This window comes from Meriones unguiculatus, chromosome 7 (assembly GCF_030254825.1).
Source record: "Meriones unguiculatus strain TT.TT164.6M chromosome 7, Bangor_MerUng_6.1, whole genome shotgun sequence".
Taxonomy (NCBI): domain Eukaryota; kingdom Metazoa; phylum Chordata; class Mammalia; order Rodentia; family Muridae; genus Meriones; species Meriones unguiculatus.
This window is the reverse complement of record NC_083355.1, coordinates 118,218,895-118,235,437: the sequence shown is the minus strand read 5'-3', so window position 1 is coordinate 118,235,437 and position 16,543 is coordinate 118,218,895. Positions and strand designations below refer to the sequence as shown.

Here is a 16,543-nt window from a genome sequence, read left to right as displayed (position 1 = left end):
GAGCCCAGCCCTAGATTCCCAGGTCTTTTTCAATCAGTGATCATTCCTGACCACAGATCACACACGATGGACTTGGGGCTCAGCTTGGTTTTCCTTGTCTTTATTATAAAAGGTAATTTTTGGAGAAAAGACTCTTTGTGTTACATGTACATGAGAAAGAAAAAATTGTGTGTGTGTGTGTGTGTGTGTGTGTGTGTGGACAGTTTTCTGACCAGCCTTCTCTGTGTTTGCAGGTGTCCAGTGTGATGTACAGTTGGTGGATTCTGGTGGAGGCTTGGTGCAGCCTGGAAAGTCCCTGAAACTCTCCTGTGTGGCCTCTGGATTCACCTTCAGTAGTAGCTACTGGATGCACTGGGTCCGCCAGGTTCCAGGGAAGGGGCTGGAATGGGTCGCAGCCATACATACTGGTGGTGGTAGCACCGCTTATGCCGACGCCGTGAAGGGCCGGTTCACCATCTCCAGAGACAATGCCAAGAACACTCTCTACCTGCAAATGAACAGTCTGAGGTCTGAGGACACGGCCACGTATTACTGTGCAAGAGACACAGTGAGCGAATGTAACTGAGAGCTCAGACACAAACCTCCCTGCAGGGCGCTCATGACCAGCAGGGGGCGCTGAGAGCACACAGCGCTCTGGGTGACCCTGTTCCGAGAGGACATGGAGGGCAGGACAAGCTGAGTTTGGGCTGCCTCTCTACAGGATCATGTATAGTAAAACTTGAAGGGTCCAAATGTTTAAACAAATTTTTGTTTTCGTGTGTGAGATGTGTTTAATATTTATTTTTGATCTTTTTTTTAATTTTATTTTGTTCTTATCAGTTACATTTTATTAACTCTTTATGCCAGCTGTATCCCGCTCCCTCATTCCCTCCCAATTCCACCCTCCCTCCCTCATCTCCTCCCTGCCCCTTTCCAAGTCCACTGATGGGGGTGCTCCTCCCCATTCATCTGACCCTGTTTTATCAGGTATCTTCAGGACTGGCTGCAAAGCCCTCCTCTGCGGCCTAACAGCACTGTTCCTCCCTTGGGGGTGGGGAGGTCAAAGAGCCAGCCATTGAGTTCCTGTCAGAAATAGTCCCTGTTCCCCTCACTATGGGAAACCAGTTGGTTACTGAGCTACCACAGCTTTCATCTGAGCAGAGGTTCTAGGTTATATCCATACATGGTCCTTGGTTGAATGTCAGTCTCAGAAAAGACCCTGTGCCCAGATATATTTGGTCCTTGTGGAGCTCCTATCCTTTCCCCATCATACTAACTCCCCTTTTCATATGATTCCCTGTACTCTGCCGAAGGTTTGATTATGAGTCTTTGTATGTGCTTTGAAAACACTGATAGTTAGAGTCTTTCAGATGCCTTCAGTAGACTCCTGTCATACATTCAATGCACATCGCATCTGTCTTTCTAAACCAGGATTGATCATCTTACCACATCTCCGCTCTCTTGATTATCTTTTTGAGGTGTATAGATTTCATTATGTTTATCATAGGTCTATATAAGTGAGTATATACCGTGTTTATCTTTCTCTTTCTGGGATATTTCACTCAGAATGATCTTTTCTAGATCCCACCATTTGCCTGCAAATTTCATGATTTCCTCCTTTTTGATTTCTGAGTAGGATTCCTTTGTGTAAAAATACCACAATCTCTACTCTTGCCTGATGTGTCTAAAACAAAAAGGGGGAACTGTAGAGAGCTGCGGAATGCTATGCCTTAAAGATGGAGCTAGTTTCCGCCTTCCACCTTCCCGATGGTGAGTGCTCTCTGTCACGAACAACTCCACATTTGGCTAAGGCCGAGGATCTGGCTTGCTTCCATGTATGTGGACCTATCTGCATTGCCCCCGTGGCACGCCTGGGTTGGCTACCCAGAGGCTATTTAAGCTGTGGGCTGGCTTTCCCCGGGGTCCGAGGATTGTTCAATGTTCCTGAATAAACTGCATTGAAAAAAAAAAATATCACAATTTCTGTATCCATTCCTCCATTGATGGACATCTGGGTTGTTTCCAGGTTCTGGCTATTACAAATAAAGCTGCTATAAACATGGTTGAGCAAATATCCCTTTTGTGTACTTGAGCAAAATTTGGGTATATACCTAGCAGTGGTATAGCTGGGTCTTGAGGAAGCACTATTCCTAATTTTCTGAGAAAGCGCCAGATAGATTTCTAAAGTGGTTGTACCAGTTTACATTCCCACCAGCAGTGGAAGAGGGTTCCCCTTTCTCCACATCCTCTCTAGCATGTGTTGTCACTTGACTTTTTCATCTTGGCCTTTCTGATGGGTGTCAGGTGAAATCTCAGGGTTATTTTGATTTGCATTTCCCTGATGGCTAATGACAATGAGCATTTCTTTAAGTGTTTCTCTGCCATTCGATATTCTTCTGTCGAGAATTCTCTGTTTAGCTCTGTTCCCCATTTTTTAATTGATTACTTGGCTTCCTGCTTTTCAGATTGTTTAGTTCTTTGTATATACTGGATATTAGCCCTCTGTCAGATAAAGGGCTAGTGAAGATTCTTTCCCAATCTGTAGGCAATCTTTTTGTTTTGATGATGGTGTCCTTTGCTCTACAGAAACTTTTTAGTTTCATGAGGTCCCATTTATTGATTGTTGCTCTTAGAGCCTGTGCTGTTGGTGTTCTGTTCAGGAAGTTGTCTCCTGTGCCAATGAGTTCAAGGGTATTCCCCACTTTTTCTTCTAACCAATTTAGTGAGTCCGGTTTTATGTTGAGGTGTTTGATCCACTTGGACTTTAGTTTTGTGCAGGGTGATAAATATGGATCTATTTTCATTTTTCTACATGTAGACATCCAATTGGACCATCACCATTTGTTGAAGATGCTGTCTTCTTTCCATTGAATGGTTTTGGCTTCTTTGTCAAAAATCGAGTATTCATAGATGTGTGAGCTTATTTCTGGGTCTTCTATTCGGTTCCATTGATCCTCCTTTCTGTTTTTATGCAAATACCATGTAGTTTTTATTACTATTGCTCTGTAGTACTGCTTGATATCGGGGATGGAGATACCTCCAGAAGATCTTTTATTCTAGAGGATTGTTTTAGCAATTCTGGGTTTCTTGTTATTCCATATGAAGTTGAGAATTTTTCTTTCCAGGTCTGTAAAGAATTGTGTTGGTAATTTGATGGGAATTGCATTGAATCTGTAGATTGCTTTTGGCAGGATGGACATTTTCACAATGTTAATCCTAACAATCCAAGAGCACGGGAGATCTTTCCATCTTCTGATATCTTCTTCAATTTCTTTCTTCAGAGACTTGAAGTTTTTCTCAAACAGGTCTTTCACTTGCTTGGTTAGTGTCACCTCAAGGTACTTTATGTTATTAGTGGCTATTGTGAAGGGTGTTGTTTCCCTAATTTCTTTCTCGTCCCTTTTATCTTTGGTATACAGGAGAGCTTCTGATTTTTTTTTTTTTGAGTTGATTTTGTATCCTGCCACTTTGCTGAAGGTGTTTGTCAGCTGGAGGAGTTCTCTGGTTGAATTTTTGGGGTTGCTCATATATACTATCATATCATATCATCTGTGAATAGTAACACTTTGACCTCTTCCTTTCTGATTTGTATCCCCTTGATCTCATTTAGTTGTCTTATTGCTCTGGCTAGGACACCAAGTACTATGTTGAAGAGGTATGGAGAGAGTGGGCAGCCTTGTCTTGTCCCTGATTTCAGTGGGATTGATTTAAGTTTCTCTCCATTGAGTTTGATGTTGGCTATAGGCTTGCTGTATATTGCCTTTACTATGTTTAGGTATGTGCCTTGTATCCCTGATCTCTCCAAGACTTTAAACATGAATGGGTGTTGGACTTTGTCAAATGCTTTTTCAGCATCTAAGGAGATGATCATGTGGTTTTTCTCCTTCAGTTTGTTTATGTGGTGGATTACATTGATGGATTTCCATATGTTTAACTACCCTTGCATGCCTGGGATGTAGCCTACTTGATCATGGTGGATAGTATCTTTGATGTGTACTTGGATTCGGTTTGCAAGGATTTTATTGAGTATTTTTGCATCAATGTTCATAAGGGAGATAAGTCTGAAGTTCTCTTTTTTTGTTGGGTCTTTGTGTGGTTTAGGTATCAGGGTGACTGTCACTTCATAGAATGAGTTTGGTAATGTACCTTCTGTTTCTATTTTGTGGAATAGTTTGAGGAGAATTGGTGTTAGCACTTCTTTGAAGGTCTGGTAGAATTCCGCACTGAAACCATCTGGCCCAGGGCTTTTTTTGGAGGGGAGACTGTTAATGACTGCTTCAATTTCCTTGGGGGATATAGGGCTATTCAGTCTTTCTACCTGATCTTGATTTAATGTTGGAATATGGAATCTATCAAGAAAATTGTCCACTTCATTTAGGTTTTCAAATTTTGTGGCATATAGGCTTTGGAAGTAAGACCTAATGATTATTTGAATTTTCTCAGTGTCTATAGTTATGTCCCACTTTTCATTTCTGATTTTGCAGATTTGGATAGATTCTCTGTTTTTTAGTTAGTTTGGCTAAGGGTTTGTCTATCTTGATTTTCTCAAAGAACCAGTTTTTTTCATTGATTCTTTGAATAGTTTTATTTGTTTCTAATTGATTGATTTCAGCCCTGACTTTGATTATTTCCAGCCTTCTGCTCCTCTTGAGTGTATCTCCTTCTTTTTTTCCTAGGGTTTTCATTTGGGCCATTAAGGTGCTTGTATGTGATGTTACAAATTTCTTCTTGAAGGCACTTAGTGCTATAAATATTCCTATGAGCACTGCTTTTAATGTGTCCCTTAAGTTTGGGTATGTTGTGCCTTCATTTTCATTGAATTCTAGGAAGTCTTTAATTTCTTTCTTTATTTCTTCCTTAACCCAGCTGTCATTGAGTAACAAGTTGTTCAGTATCCATGTGTGAGTTGGCTTTTTGTTATTTCTGTTGTTGTTGAGGTCCAGCTTTAGTCCATGGTGGTCAGATAGAATACAAGGGATTATTTCAACCTTTTTGTATCTGTTGAGGCTTGCTTTATGACCAACTTTATGGTCTATTTTGGAGAAGGTTCCATGTGGTGCTTAAAAGGAGGTATACTCTTTTGAATTTGGATGCAAAGATCTGTAGGCATCTATTAGGTCCATTTGATTTAGGGTCTCTGTAAGTGTTTTTATTTCCCTATTTGTTTTCTGTCTAGTTGATCTGTCCCTTGGTAAGAGTGGAGTGTTGAAGTCTCCCACTATTAAGGTATTAGGATCAATGTGTGATTTAAGCTTTAATATTGTTTCATTTATGAATGTAGGTGCTCTTGTATTTGAGGCATAGATATTCAAAATTGTGATGTCCTCTTGGTGGCTTTTTCCTTTGATGAGAATATAGTGGTCCTCCTTATCTTTTTTTATTAGCTTGGGTTGAAAGTCTATTTTATTAGATATTAGGATCTCTACTCCAACTTGTTTTCTGGAACCATTTGCTTGAAAAACATTTTTCCAGCACTCTACTCTGAGTTAGTGTTTATCTTTGTTGCATAGGTGTGTTTCTTGGATGCAACAGAATGTTGGATCCTGTTTCCACAACCATTCTGCTAGTCTGTGTCTTTTTATTGGGGAGTTGAGTCCGTTGATGTTGATAGATACTAGTGACCAACAATTGTTACGTACTTTTGATGTGGGGTTGGTGGTGTCACTGAGTTTCATTGCTTGTATTCTTTTGTTTGTTTTTGTTGTTGTGGTGGTGGTGGTGGTGTAGTTATCTATTTCCTGTGTTTCCTTAGATGTAGTTGTTTTCTTTGGTTTGGAGTTTCCCTTCCGTAACTTCTGTAGAGCTGGGTTACTATGTAGATATTGTTTAAATTTGGTTTTGTCATGGAATATTTTGAATTCTCTGTCTATGTTGATTGAAAGTTTTGCTGGGTATACTAGTCTGGGTTGGAATCTCTGGTTCCTTAAGGACTGTATGGTTTCTGTCCAGGCCCTTCTGGCTTTCATAGTTTCTGTTGAGAAATCTGGTGTGATTCTGATAGGTCTACCTTCATATGTTATTTGGCCTTTTTCCCTTGCTGCTTTTAGAATTTTTTCTTTGTTCTGTAGGTTCAGTGTTTTGTTTATGATGTGACGTGAAGAATTTCTTTTCTGGTCTAGTCTACTTGGTGTTCTGTAGGCCTCTTGTATGTTTATAGACATCTCCTTTAAGTTGGTAAAATTTTCTTGAAAATATTTTCCGGACCTTTGAGCCTGATGTCTTCTTTTTCTACTACTCCTATTATTCTTAGATTTTGTCTTTTCATGGTGTCCTTGATTTCTTGGATGTTTTGTGTTTGGAACTTTTCTGATTTTATTTTTTCTTTGAGAGACGTGTCAATTTCCGCAAGTGTATCTTCGGCTCCTGAGATTCTTTCTTCCATCTCTTGTATTCTGTTGATGATGCTTACCTTTGTAGTTCCTGATCTTTTCTCTATGTTCTCCAGCTCTAGGTTTTTCTCTATTTTTGTTTTCTTTATTGATTCTAATTCTGTTTTCATGTCTTGCTCTGTTTCCTTCATCTGTTTGAATGTGGAGTCCTGCTTTTCAATGACAGCTTCTATTTTTTTGTCCGTTTCCTCTCTATGTATCACTAATTGTGCCTCTACTTCTTTGGCTATAATTGCCTGTATTTCTATGAGAGCTTCGTTTATTTTTTCTTTATTTGCCTTCATTTGTGTGGACATTTCTTTGAGAGCTTTGTTCATTTCTTCTTTGTTTGCCTCAATTTTCGTAGTCATTTCTCTGAGAGCTCTATTTATTTCCTCTTTGTTCGTCTCTATTTCTTTGGCTATGTCTGTGAGGGCTTTTTTCATTTCATCTTTATGGGCCTCTAATAGCTGGAGAAACATAGTTTTGAGGTTGTTTTCTTGTATATCTAGTGAATTGAAGTGTCCATTGTTTTGTGGGGTTGCTGGTGAGGTCATTATGTCCTCATTATTTTGTTGGGTGTATTCTTACGTCTGCCTCTAGCCATCTGGTTATTTATAACCCTCACTGTTTGTTTCTTGAGTTTGTAGTTCAGGGTATGATCGTCTCTTTCTGTTTTCTGGACTGCTTTTTCAGGAAGATGACAGGGGTTCACTGGTTTGGGAGTGTGTGTTGTGGTTTCAGTTTTGCTTAAGTAAGGAATGTGAGGCTGGTGCTATTCACATGCGCTTTTAGCGGGCACAGTGTGCAGGCTTGGATCCTCTGACTATTGCAGTGGCCTGCAGACCACTCTTATGAAGTTCTGTCTGAGATCCAGGGATTGTTTGCCTGGGTTACACTGGTGGACCCACAAGGCAGAGGCTTTAATGTTGGGGTCGCTATCCCAAGAATTTCTATGATGCCCACACTAGGGGTGTGGGTGGAAGGGATCTCGTCTGGTTGCTTCTGTGGAGAGGCTTTTCTTCTCTGTATTACTGTCCTCTGTTTATTTCTCTGTCTCTATTTGTTTCTATTTTTTCAGTCTCAATTTGTGAGTGTGTGAGTGTGAGTTTTTATGTGCCTGCACTCATATGAGTGTTGACATGAGATGTCTTCCTCTACAGGATAATTCTGAAATAAGTGTCATCACAGAGCCTGGATCTCAGCATCTGCCTATGCTTGCTTACTAATGAGTACCAAGGGATCACACTATCTCCTCATCCCAGAGCTGGGCTTACTGGTTGGCTACCAGACCTACTTATTTTGAAGTTATGGAGAACTAAACTCATGTCTTTGTCTTTGTATGGTGAGACCTTGAAACACAGAGCTATCTCCACAGCCTCATTATAGATGATTTATTAATATCCAGTAAACTCTGATTTGAATTACATGCAGAGCATCACACTGAGCAGACGTGATTCTGTATCTGAATAACAATAAAATATCCAAGAAGCAAATGACCCTTTACACTGTTGACCCCAAGTCGCAGGGCAGAGATTCAGTAAGAATCCCTGGTGAGGGAACTCTGTGGAGTTCAAGTTAGAGCCAATATGGAAATCAGGCAGAACTGTGACCCATGAATCATGATGAATTTCACTCTCTCCATCATTGTCACAGAAACATACACAACAGAACCAGCACTGGTCAGCTGTGGTGCTGGGAATTAATGTGTGTGAGGCTCCAGCACTGAGACATGAGGTCAATGAAACTGGTTATGTTCACTGAGCTTTGGTTTTCTGCAAGCAGCTGCTAATCCACTCCACATGTAACATGCCTTTTCCATTATTTATCTCTATTTATTTGTTATGGTTTAGTTACACAGTTCTCCCACAATTTAATGTCCAAATGAATTTTTAACACATAATCCCACTTTTCCCTCTGAGGATTCTAAGGATCTTATTGTCACTTCGGTCCCAGAAACATTTTATAAAGGATGCTTGACCCATTCTGACTGAGTTCTTCATCTGAAGCTCAGAATTACTTATACATGGCACTTGGGAACCGACTAGAGCCTTCTTCTCAATGGCATTCTGAGACCACATGGACGGTGTCACTATTGAAGAGTAGGTGGGCACTGGAAACCAGGTGATAGTGATTGTATAATCAGCGTGATGCCACATGGGGAATGATTCAAAATTGTTACATTATAGGTGCAGTTGTGTGGTCTATACTGATGGCATAGTTGTGGCTGTAACACAGTGGTATCATGACACATGTGCAGAAAAGGAAGGAGAGAGCTCTCTATTCACAGAATCTCCCATTAGACAGAGATTTGTGAGATACGAGCAGGAAGCACAGCTGCTTCTACCAGGGAAACATTCTCTGTCCTGCTCCACCTTCATCAGCTCTCTCCTCATGTGTGAGGACAGTGCTCCTGCGAGGGATCTGAGGCTCTAACAACTTGGTCATAACAGCTTCCCAGCACAAGTGCACTAGTGAATTATGGTAACTGGAAACTGCTCCAGACAGGCTGGGGCCTGACACTGACAATTTCTGTGATTTCTCCTCAGTTTCCAACAGTTGCTAGTTAACAGGTTCTACAATTCCTGGTAATGGATGTCTTTTGAGAGCCAAGCATCAACCTTTCTGTAGTTTCTGTAAAATGTGAAGATGTGCATCCTTGCAGAGCAGGGCAGAGGGAGGAGCCTGGGGAGGCTGAGAGCACAGGGTGGAAGATTGCAGCCCTACAGCAAAGGAAGAGAGGAGTCAGGTGCTGCTAAATCCCTGTTTCCAAAAGGGGTACAGGAATAGGGCTGAGTTGTCCACAAGATAAAGGCCCTCAACAAAACCTCCATCTTCCTGTCAGAAATCTGTCCCCTCTAAGCTCATTCTTTGGACAAAAGAGTTCTAGAATGTGTTCATCAGAAATGTTTACTTCAGTGCTGTTTCCTGGTGCTCATTTCAGTCTCCTCCAGGTCACTATTCACAACAGACAGGGGTAGAAGCCCATGAAACAAGAGTCTATAAAAATATATATTCACCCTTTGTGAAGAGTGCAAGAGATAGGTTACTTCAGATCTGTGAGTACAGATAAATAAATTTGCAGTTTTTATTGTCCCTTCATGATCTATACACTCCCAGGGTTGCCCAGCAAGTGTTAGAAAAATATATCTAATGAGGACACATGCACAAACCCTGAGATCACTGGCTGGAAAATTATACCAGAGCATTCTACATGGTCCTAAAAACACCATGCTCAATATACTGTCCACCAAATACTGGAAAATTATACCAGAGCATTCTACATGGTCCTAAAAACACCATGCTCAATATGCTGTCCACCAAATACTGGAAAATTATACCAGAGCATTCTACATGGTCCTAAAAACACCATGCTCAATATGCTGTCCACCAAATACTGGAAAATTATACCAGAGCATTCTACATGGTCCTAAAAACACCATGCTCAATAAGCTGTCCACCAAATACGGAAACTGCACAACATCCAGGAATATGGTGACCAGGACCAATGGCTGCAGCACTGCAGTGCAGCCCACATTAGGCCCACATGTTCTCCTGTGGGTTCAGTGTAGAGGACACATGTGGAACACAGTCTCAACTTTTATGTTGATCCTACTGCATCAGCTCTGTCCTCTAGGCTCTTACCCTGATACAGACAGTGTCCTCAGTTCCTTTTCTGATGAACAGCAATGTGGAAATGCAAGCGAACACTTTCACTACAAGGTGCTATGGCCATGGGGTTTCATTACATAAATAATAACCCAATTTAAGACCCCTGGTTCTCCATCAGACCTGGGCTGTGGATCATTTGGTCAAATCCCAGACTCACTGTCTGTATCTGACCATTCCCCTGCCTACATCATGTCCACCAATAGAACATGGTTCTCAGTAACTATACTAATTGCCTGTTGTTAAGACCTTCTGAAAGACAAAATTCAAAACTGTATAAAGTGTGTGTCTTCTGTAAGGAATATAAGCATACCTAAAAGTAAATGAAATGGAGAGAGGAGGACATTGATCATGGAAGACTGTCTGAAGCAGGGAAGGGCAGAGAGAGTTGAATGTTTCTATGCTATTTTGTTTCATCCTCAGGGAGGTTCTTGAAGGTGATGAAGGAGTCCATGAGGCACAAGTGTCCCAGAGACCCCAGCCTCCCAGTCTTGCTCTGCTCCACTGTCACTACAAAGCTTAACTCATTGAATGAGAAGCTCCAAGACATTGACTCAGCACATGGATATTACAGTCTTAGGAATGTCATCACAGAACTGATAGAAATGAATCTGAATTTAGTGCACAGTGAACACACTGTGCTTCAGTGGACTTCAGGTCAGCCATGGAAGGAAGCCAGCGTGGACAAATCAGCTCTCATGCAGGGACTTGGGTAGGAAGTGGCCTATCTGCTTTGCTGTGAGGGGAACCCTGGCAGGATGACCAGGGCATTCTCCATCTGTGAGAGCACTTCTCACCTGTAGCTCTCATACAGAGAGCAGTCACCACTTTCTTCAGATTAAGTCTTGTAAATATCTGTTTAATGATGCCGGTGTCCACAGTTTGAGATTTCTAGTGCAGATTTGCCTCACACGTGGATATGGATGAATCTGATTGTTACAAACACAAATCTTTCATAGGACACTTGCCTGTACAATTCAACCAATTTGTGCATAGTTTTATGTTGATTTTGATTTATTCTATCATTCCTAAGAACTGCAATTTTTTTCCAAGATTTCCAAGAAGGCAGTTCTTGGCTGTGAATTTTATGGATAGAAGCTGTAGGCTTCAGAAGTTTTCAGCACTGGAAACTGACTATGAGGTTGGACTTGATCTCGGTGTTAATGAATTAACAAACCCCATGATACGCCATTAACATGTAGTGTTCAGTTTTGAATCTGCTGTCTTTCCAGGAAGTATTTAATTAATATCTCCACTTTGGGTTAAGTCTGCAGAACTCATTAATAGCCTGAATGCCAGATTCTAACATCAAGAGTCCTAAAGGCAATGTGTGGCCTTCAAACAATCAAGCTAAATTCAGAAGAGATTCATGTTTTGTGAAATCATTGTACAGTAATCTCAATCAGGAAACATTTTCATACGTACTTTATATCAAAACAGGTGTTGGAAATTAGAATACCATAATTTAAATTGCAGAATAATTTCCAATGTATTAAAAAATAATTTGTGTACTAAAGTCTGAATGTGTTCTGCCCAGTTCGAGATACCCCCAAAGACCAGGAATAGACTCCTCTGTAAATACATGAGGGTATTTTTAATATATATGTGCTCAAACATGGGCCACAAACTTTCTGCAGAAACAGGAGAGGAATGCTGCCCAGTGGTCTAGGGGCACAAGGTTTTTAATGGGAAAAATTGCAAGCAGGGACTTACACGATTTGGCATTTCATGATTGGGTAAGGAAAATTCAATTTTGAAATGATTGGTTGGTTTACTTTAGGTGCCAAGACCATATGGGGTTCTGGCTTGGCCATCTGGGCCAGTTTCCCAGGTGGCTGGACATATCTCCATTTGGCTGGCCTTTGTTCAGGCTTATGCTTTAAACTTTAAAACAATACCCACTGATATTTAATTCTTTGGCCTCTCATATGCGCATGGGACGACATGGTTACAATGGTATTTCAAATGAACTTCAGTGACTAGAGAAAACTGTGATCAGAGCCTAGCAAAAATTTAACTTTTGTTTGTGATAGGAGGTATTATTTAGCAAAAAACTGTTTGCTGTAACATTTTAGAATACATTACATACAGATAATGATTGACTACACAGTTTTCTGTGGTTAACGTGATATGCAGAATACAATTGTATCTTCTTTGCTATCACTTAGAAAAATAATACTTAAACATGTTTTTTTATGTATCATTATATGTTCGTGTGTGTGTGTGTGTGTGTGTGTGTGTTTGACTTTCAATATCCATTTGTGATTGGAATAATATCTTGCCAAGGTATATGTAGTAGGACCAAAAGCTAAGTAAGGATAATAATTACTTCTGTCCTCTGGTATCTAGAAATGCACCCTCCTAAACTGTGAAAGCTGCCAGTATAGATGAACCTTCCAGCTGGTACTAGGCTGACATGTCCATGTTCTATGACTCATACACCTGGTGTCTTCAGCAGTAGCATCTGGGTGACACGTATAGAGGGTAACCCAGCATGGACAACACTCTTCAACATTAGGCATTGAATGGACCTCGCTAGCCAACATCTCAAAAAGAGGTAAACTGTTTCTAAAGCTTTTATTTCCTAGCATGATGTGATTAGTTTGGAATTTCCTCCTGTTACATGATAACACCATGTTTGTATAGTGGTCTTGTAGAATGTATACAATTTACCCTGTTCATTCAAATGTTGATTTCTGTATACCACTATCTGGTTTCAATCCAGACATGGCATTGTGATGTTTATTTTAAGCCTCACCTGTCTCAAGTTTGTGTAAACATGTCACCATTTGTTCTCTGTATTGTCAATAAAACAACCAGCCGATGCTGAGCAATGGAGAGAATAGAGATATCCTGGTCCAGAATGGAGAGAATAGAGACATCCTGGTCCAGAAGTGAAGAGAAAGAAGCAAGTGGGAGGAGTCAGAGGGCAGAGAACTACAGGAAAGGGCTTGGAAGCATGAGGAGAGATGAACCAGACCTAAGATATGACTAAAAGCAAATATAATGTGGGAAATCTGAATGGGAGGAAACCATGTGGGTTTGGAGGTTTAGGATGGAGTAACTGTTGCCCAGCATTGTGCTCTAGGTTAATTAAATAAATCATAATCTCTGTGTGGTGATTTTTGTATACAGCTGGTTTAGGAATAAACAGTGTTTAACTAAAAGTTAAATCAATACCAAATATTAATAATGAACCATAATTCCACCTTCGTCTACATGTATATGTGTATGTATACACGTGTAAGTACTCAGGAATCTTCTGCAGCAGATAGTCATGGGACGTAGTGTGAGTTCCAACATCACGTCTCTGTAGAGCATTCTCAACAAGCACAGGGCACCTCAGACCTCAGCAAGCTCAGGGCTGTACTTGATGAGCAGGTGCTACAAGTCATGCCGAGGGCTGGCTGATGCTGTAATTTGTGGTTTCCTCTTCCTGCTTAGCAATCTTCCTGAGACCCCTCAATATGTCTCTGAAAATCCCAGATGATTTGTTTTTAAAACAACATTATTTTCCTGTGGAGAATCTAAGTTACCCATCTGACAGTTACACTATGAATCATTCTTTATTTGTTCATATGTGGAAACAAAACACCTATTTTAAATTATTATTGAATTATAAAGTGTACCTTACCTGTATTAGCACTCTAAAGCAGGTTGCAAAAAAACATATGTTCTCTTTTAGATGCCTAATGCAACTGGATCCTTCAAAAATTACCTAAAGCCGTTCTTTATCATATATTCCATTTTTAAATGTTCTGGTAGTTGGTAAAAGCGATTTTCTCTGTGAACACTCAGCAATAATCCTCTCCCAAATATTACTTGATGTGCATAGTATTGAGAAATATGAGTGTTGACGTCAACTCCACTTCTTTTACCAGTCCTTATCAATCCCTCATTAAATAGTTTGATATTTTCACAGTTTAATATTATTCACCAAGGCTTTGTTCACACACACACACACACACACACACACACACACACACATTTGTGAAAGAATGCATCCTGCTCTACTGCACTCTGCCCCCTTAGCTTGGGATAATTAATCTTTATGTTCTGTGGGGAAAAACACAAGGTTCTTCCCTCAAAGGACACTAACAAAACCAATTCTTAGTACTCTCTAGATGAGGAGCCATCACCCATTGTTGTCTGTAGACCCATCAACACACATAGGTCACAGCAGCTGTGAGAAATGAAGCACAGAGTGTGACTTAATGATGATTGCATGGTAATCTTTAAAAAGTTTTAAAATTCAAATTCATATAAGAAGAATCCTAAGCAATGTTGGCAGAATGTATTTTGAGGGTGTGGGAAGATGTCAGCCAGAACATGAAATTATAACTGGGTGAATAATGTGATACTGGCCATGTGAACATAGAGCCTAGGCTTAATGCAGTAGCTATAACTTGGCAACATAAAAATGTGCTAAAGGTTCGTTTTACTGTTCAGCTGAATTGTGTGTCAAAAGATGGTTGATGAAGCCAAGATCCATGGTATCATTTGGCTTAATATTGGTGATGGGATTCAGAGCTCAGAGAGATAAAAATTTAGGAATGGGCTTAGTATATGGAATCTAATCTTCCAACATGGGAGGGAACGGAAGACAGGCCCTTCCCTAGAACTGGGAGATTCTGACTGTGAGAGGAACACCAGGATTCCGGAAGAGCTTTGTACTTGTTCTTCTCTGTAGGCTAGCCCAGACAGTGTGAGCCCTGGATAGTCCAATTAAAGGTTATCTTGATGAACTTGGATTTTGGAGAAGCATGAGCCCAGTGACACCATTTTGCTGTCAAAGCAAAACAGGGTGTTCTTACTTAAATGGCAGCAGAGCAGAGCAATGACTACAGTGGTCTGCCCCATATGAACTGATGACAGTGGCTAATTAGCCATGGTGTTCCCTGAAGTAAAACTGTTAGGAAGCATATTGAAATCTTGTTCACCATGTGTGACCCTGTAATTCATAATTGAGACATATATACATACATACACAGAAAGCGACAGAAGTTCCACACTGTTACTGTTTGTCATGGGATATCTTCTTTGCTCCATGTACATTGATTAAAATTTTGCTGGGTATAGTAGACTGGGCTTACATGTGTGGTCTCTTTCATTCTGCAAGACAACTGCCCAGCCCCTTCTGGCTTTCAGTCTGTGGAGACTAAAGGTGATTCAGGTAGGTCTGCCTCTATCTGTTACTTGGCCTTTTCCCTTGCTGTTTTCAATATTCTCCCTTTGTGATAAATATTTAGTGTTTTTAGTATTTTGTGGTGGGTGGATTTTCTTTTCTCATCCAATCTGTTTTTTTTTTTTGTTTGTTTCTTTGTTTGTTTGTTTTGTTTCGTTGTTGTTGTTCTGTAAGCTTCTTGTTTGTAGGAATCTCTTCCGGTTGGGGAAGTTTTCTTCTGTGATATTGTTGAAAATATTTTCTGGGTCTTGGACCTGAGAGTTTTCTCTTCTTCTATTCCTATTTTTATTAGGTTTGGTTCTTTAATAATGTCCCAGATTTCTTGGCTGTTTTGTCTCAGAAAATTTTTAGAGTTAAAATGATCTTTGACCAACATATCAATTACTTGAATGATATTTGCTGTGCCTGAGATTCTGTCTTCCATCTCCTGCATCTGTTGGTGATGCTGTGTGTGGTTCCTGCTGTCTTACATAGGTATTCTATCTCTAGGATTCCTTCCTTTTATATTCTCTTTATTGTTTCTATTTCCATTTTCAGGTCTTCATCTGTTTGCTTTATTTCCTTCACCTGTTTCATTGTAGTTTCCTGTATTTCTTTAAGAGATTTATTTCTTTTCTCTTTCAGTGCCTTTTCTTCTTTATAGGTTTAGATTTAAGGTCATCTACTTGTGCTTCAGATATATAAATATAAGGACTTGTTGTAATAGGATAGTGGGGCTCTGTTTTTGCCATATTGTCCTGGCTCTTTTGACTGTGTTTTTACACTGGCCTTTATCCATCTGGTTGTCTGTGAGGTTGGCTAGATGCTCATGGTGTGGGCAGGACTCCTTGGGAGGCAGACAATGAATTGGGCCTGACTATGGAGCTCAGGGAAAAGCCTGTTTCTCACCATGCTGTCTGTGCCCCAGGGGAACATGAGATTTTTGGGGTGCCACAGCCCTCTTCAGGAAGGTAGGCCAAGCAACAGAGCACAGACACACAAACACACACACACAAAAAAAAAAAACAGGACCAGATGTTTTAACTCTAACAGACTAGACTTTCAGAGAGGGGAGAAGTGTAGAAGCCACCTTTATTCACCTGTTTCAGTTGTGATCTAGAGGGCTTACTGTCACTTTCTGCTGTCATAGGTGTAGTCCTGGAATCTTCTAGCATCCATACAATCTGAGGCCTAGAATGTTTTCAGCCTCTGAGAATTATGGCTTAATAAGTTCACCTTTTCTTACTTATTTTCAGCTCTGGGCTGGCTGGTTCAACTCATCTGTCCTTCAACACCTCTCATTTTGTCCCAACATACACCTCTTACAACTTCACAACAATTTTAAGCTGATTAATCCTACCTA

General features: G+C 40.3%; 1 gene segment (V, D, J or C); it reads left to right on the top strand.

Moving 5' to 3' along the window:
* Positions 1–565, top strand: LOC110542776 (immunoglobulin heavy variable 3-74-like). The segment is given in 2 exon segments: positions 1–112; positions 234–565. Coding segments are annotated over 2 exon segments (378 nt in total).
* The last annotated feature ends 15,978 nt before the right edge of the window (positions 566–16,543 follow it).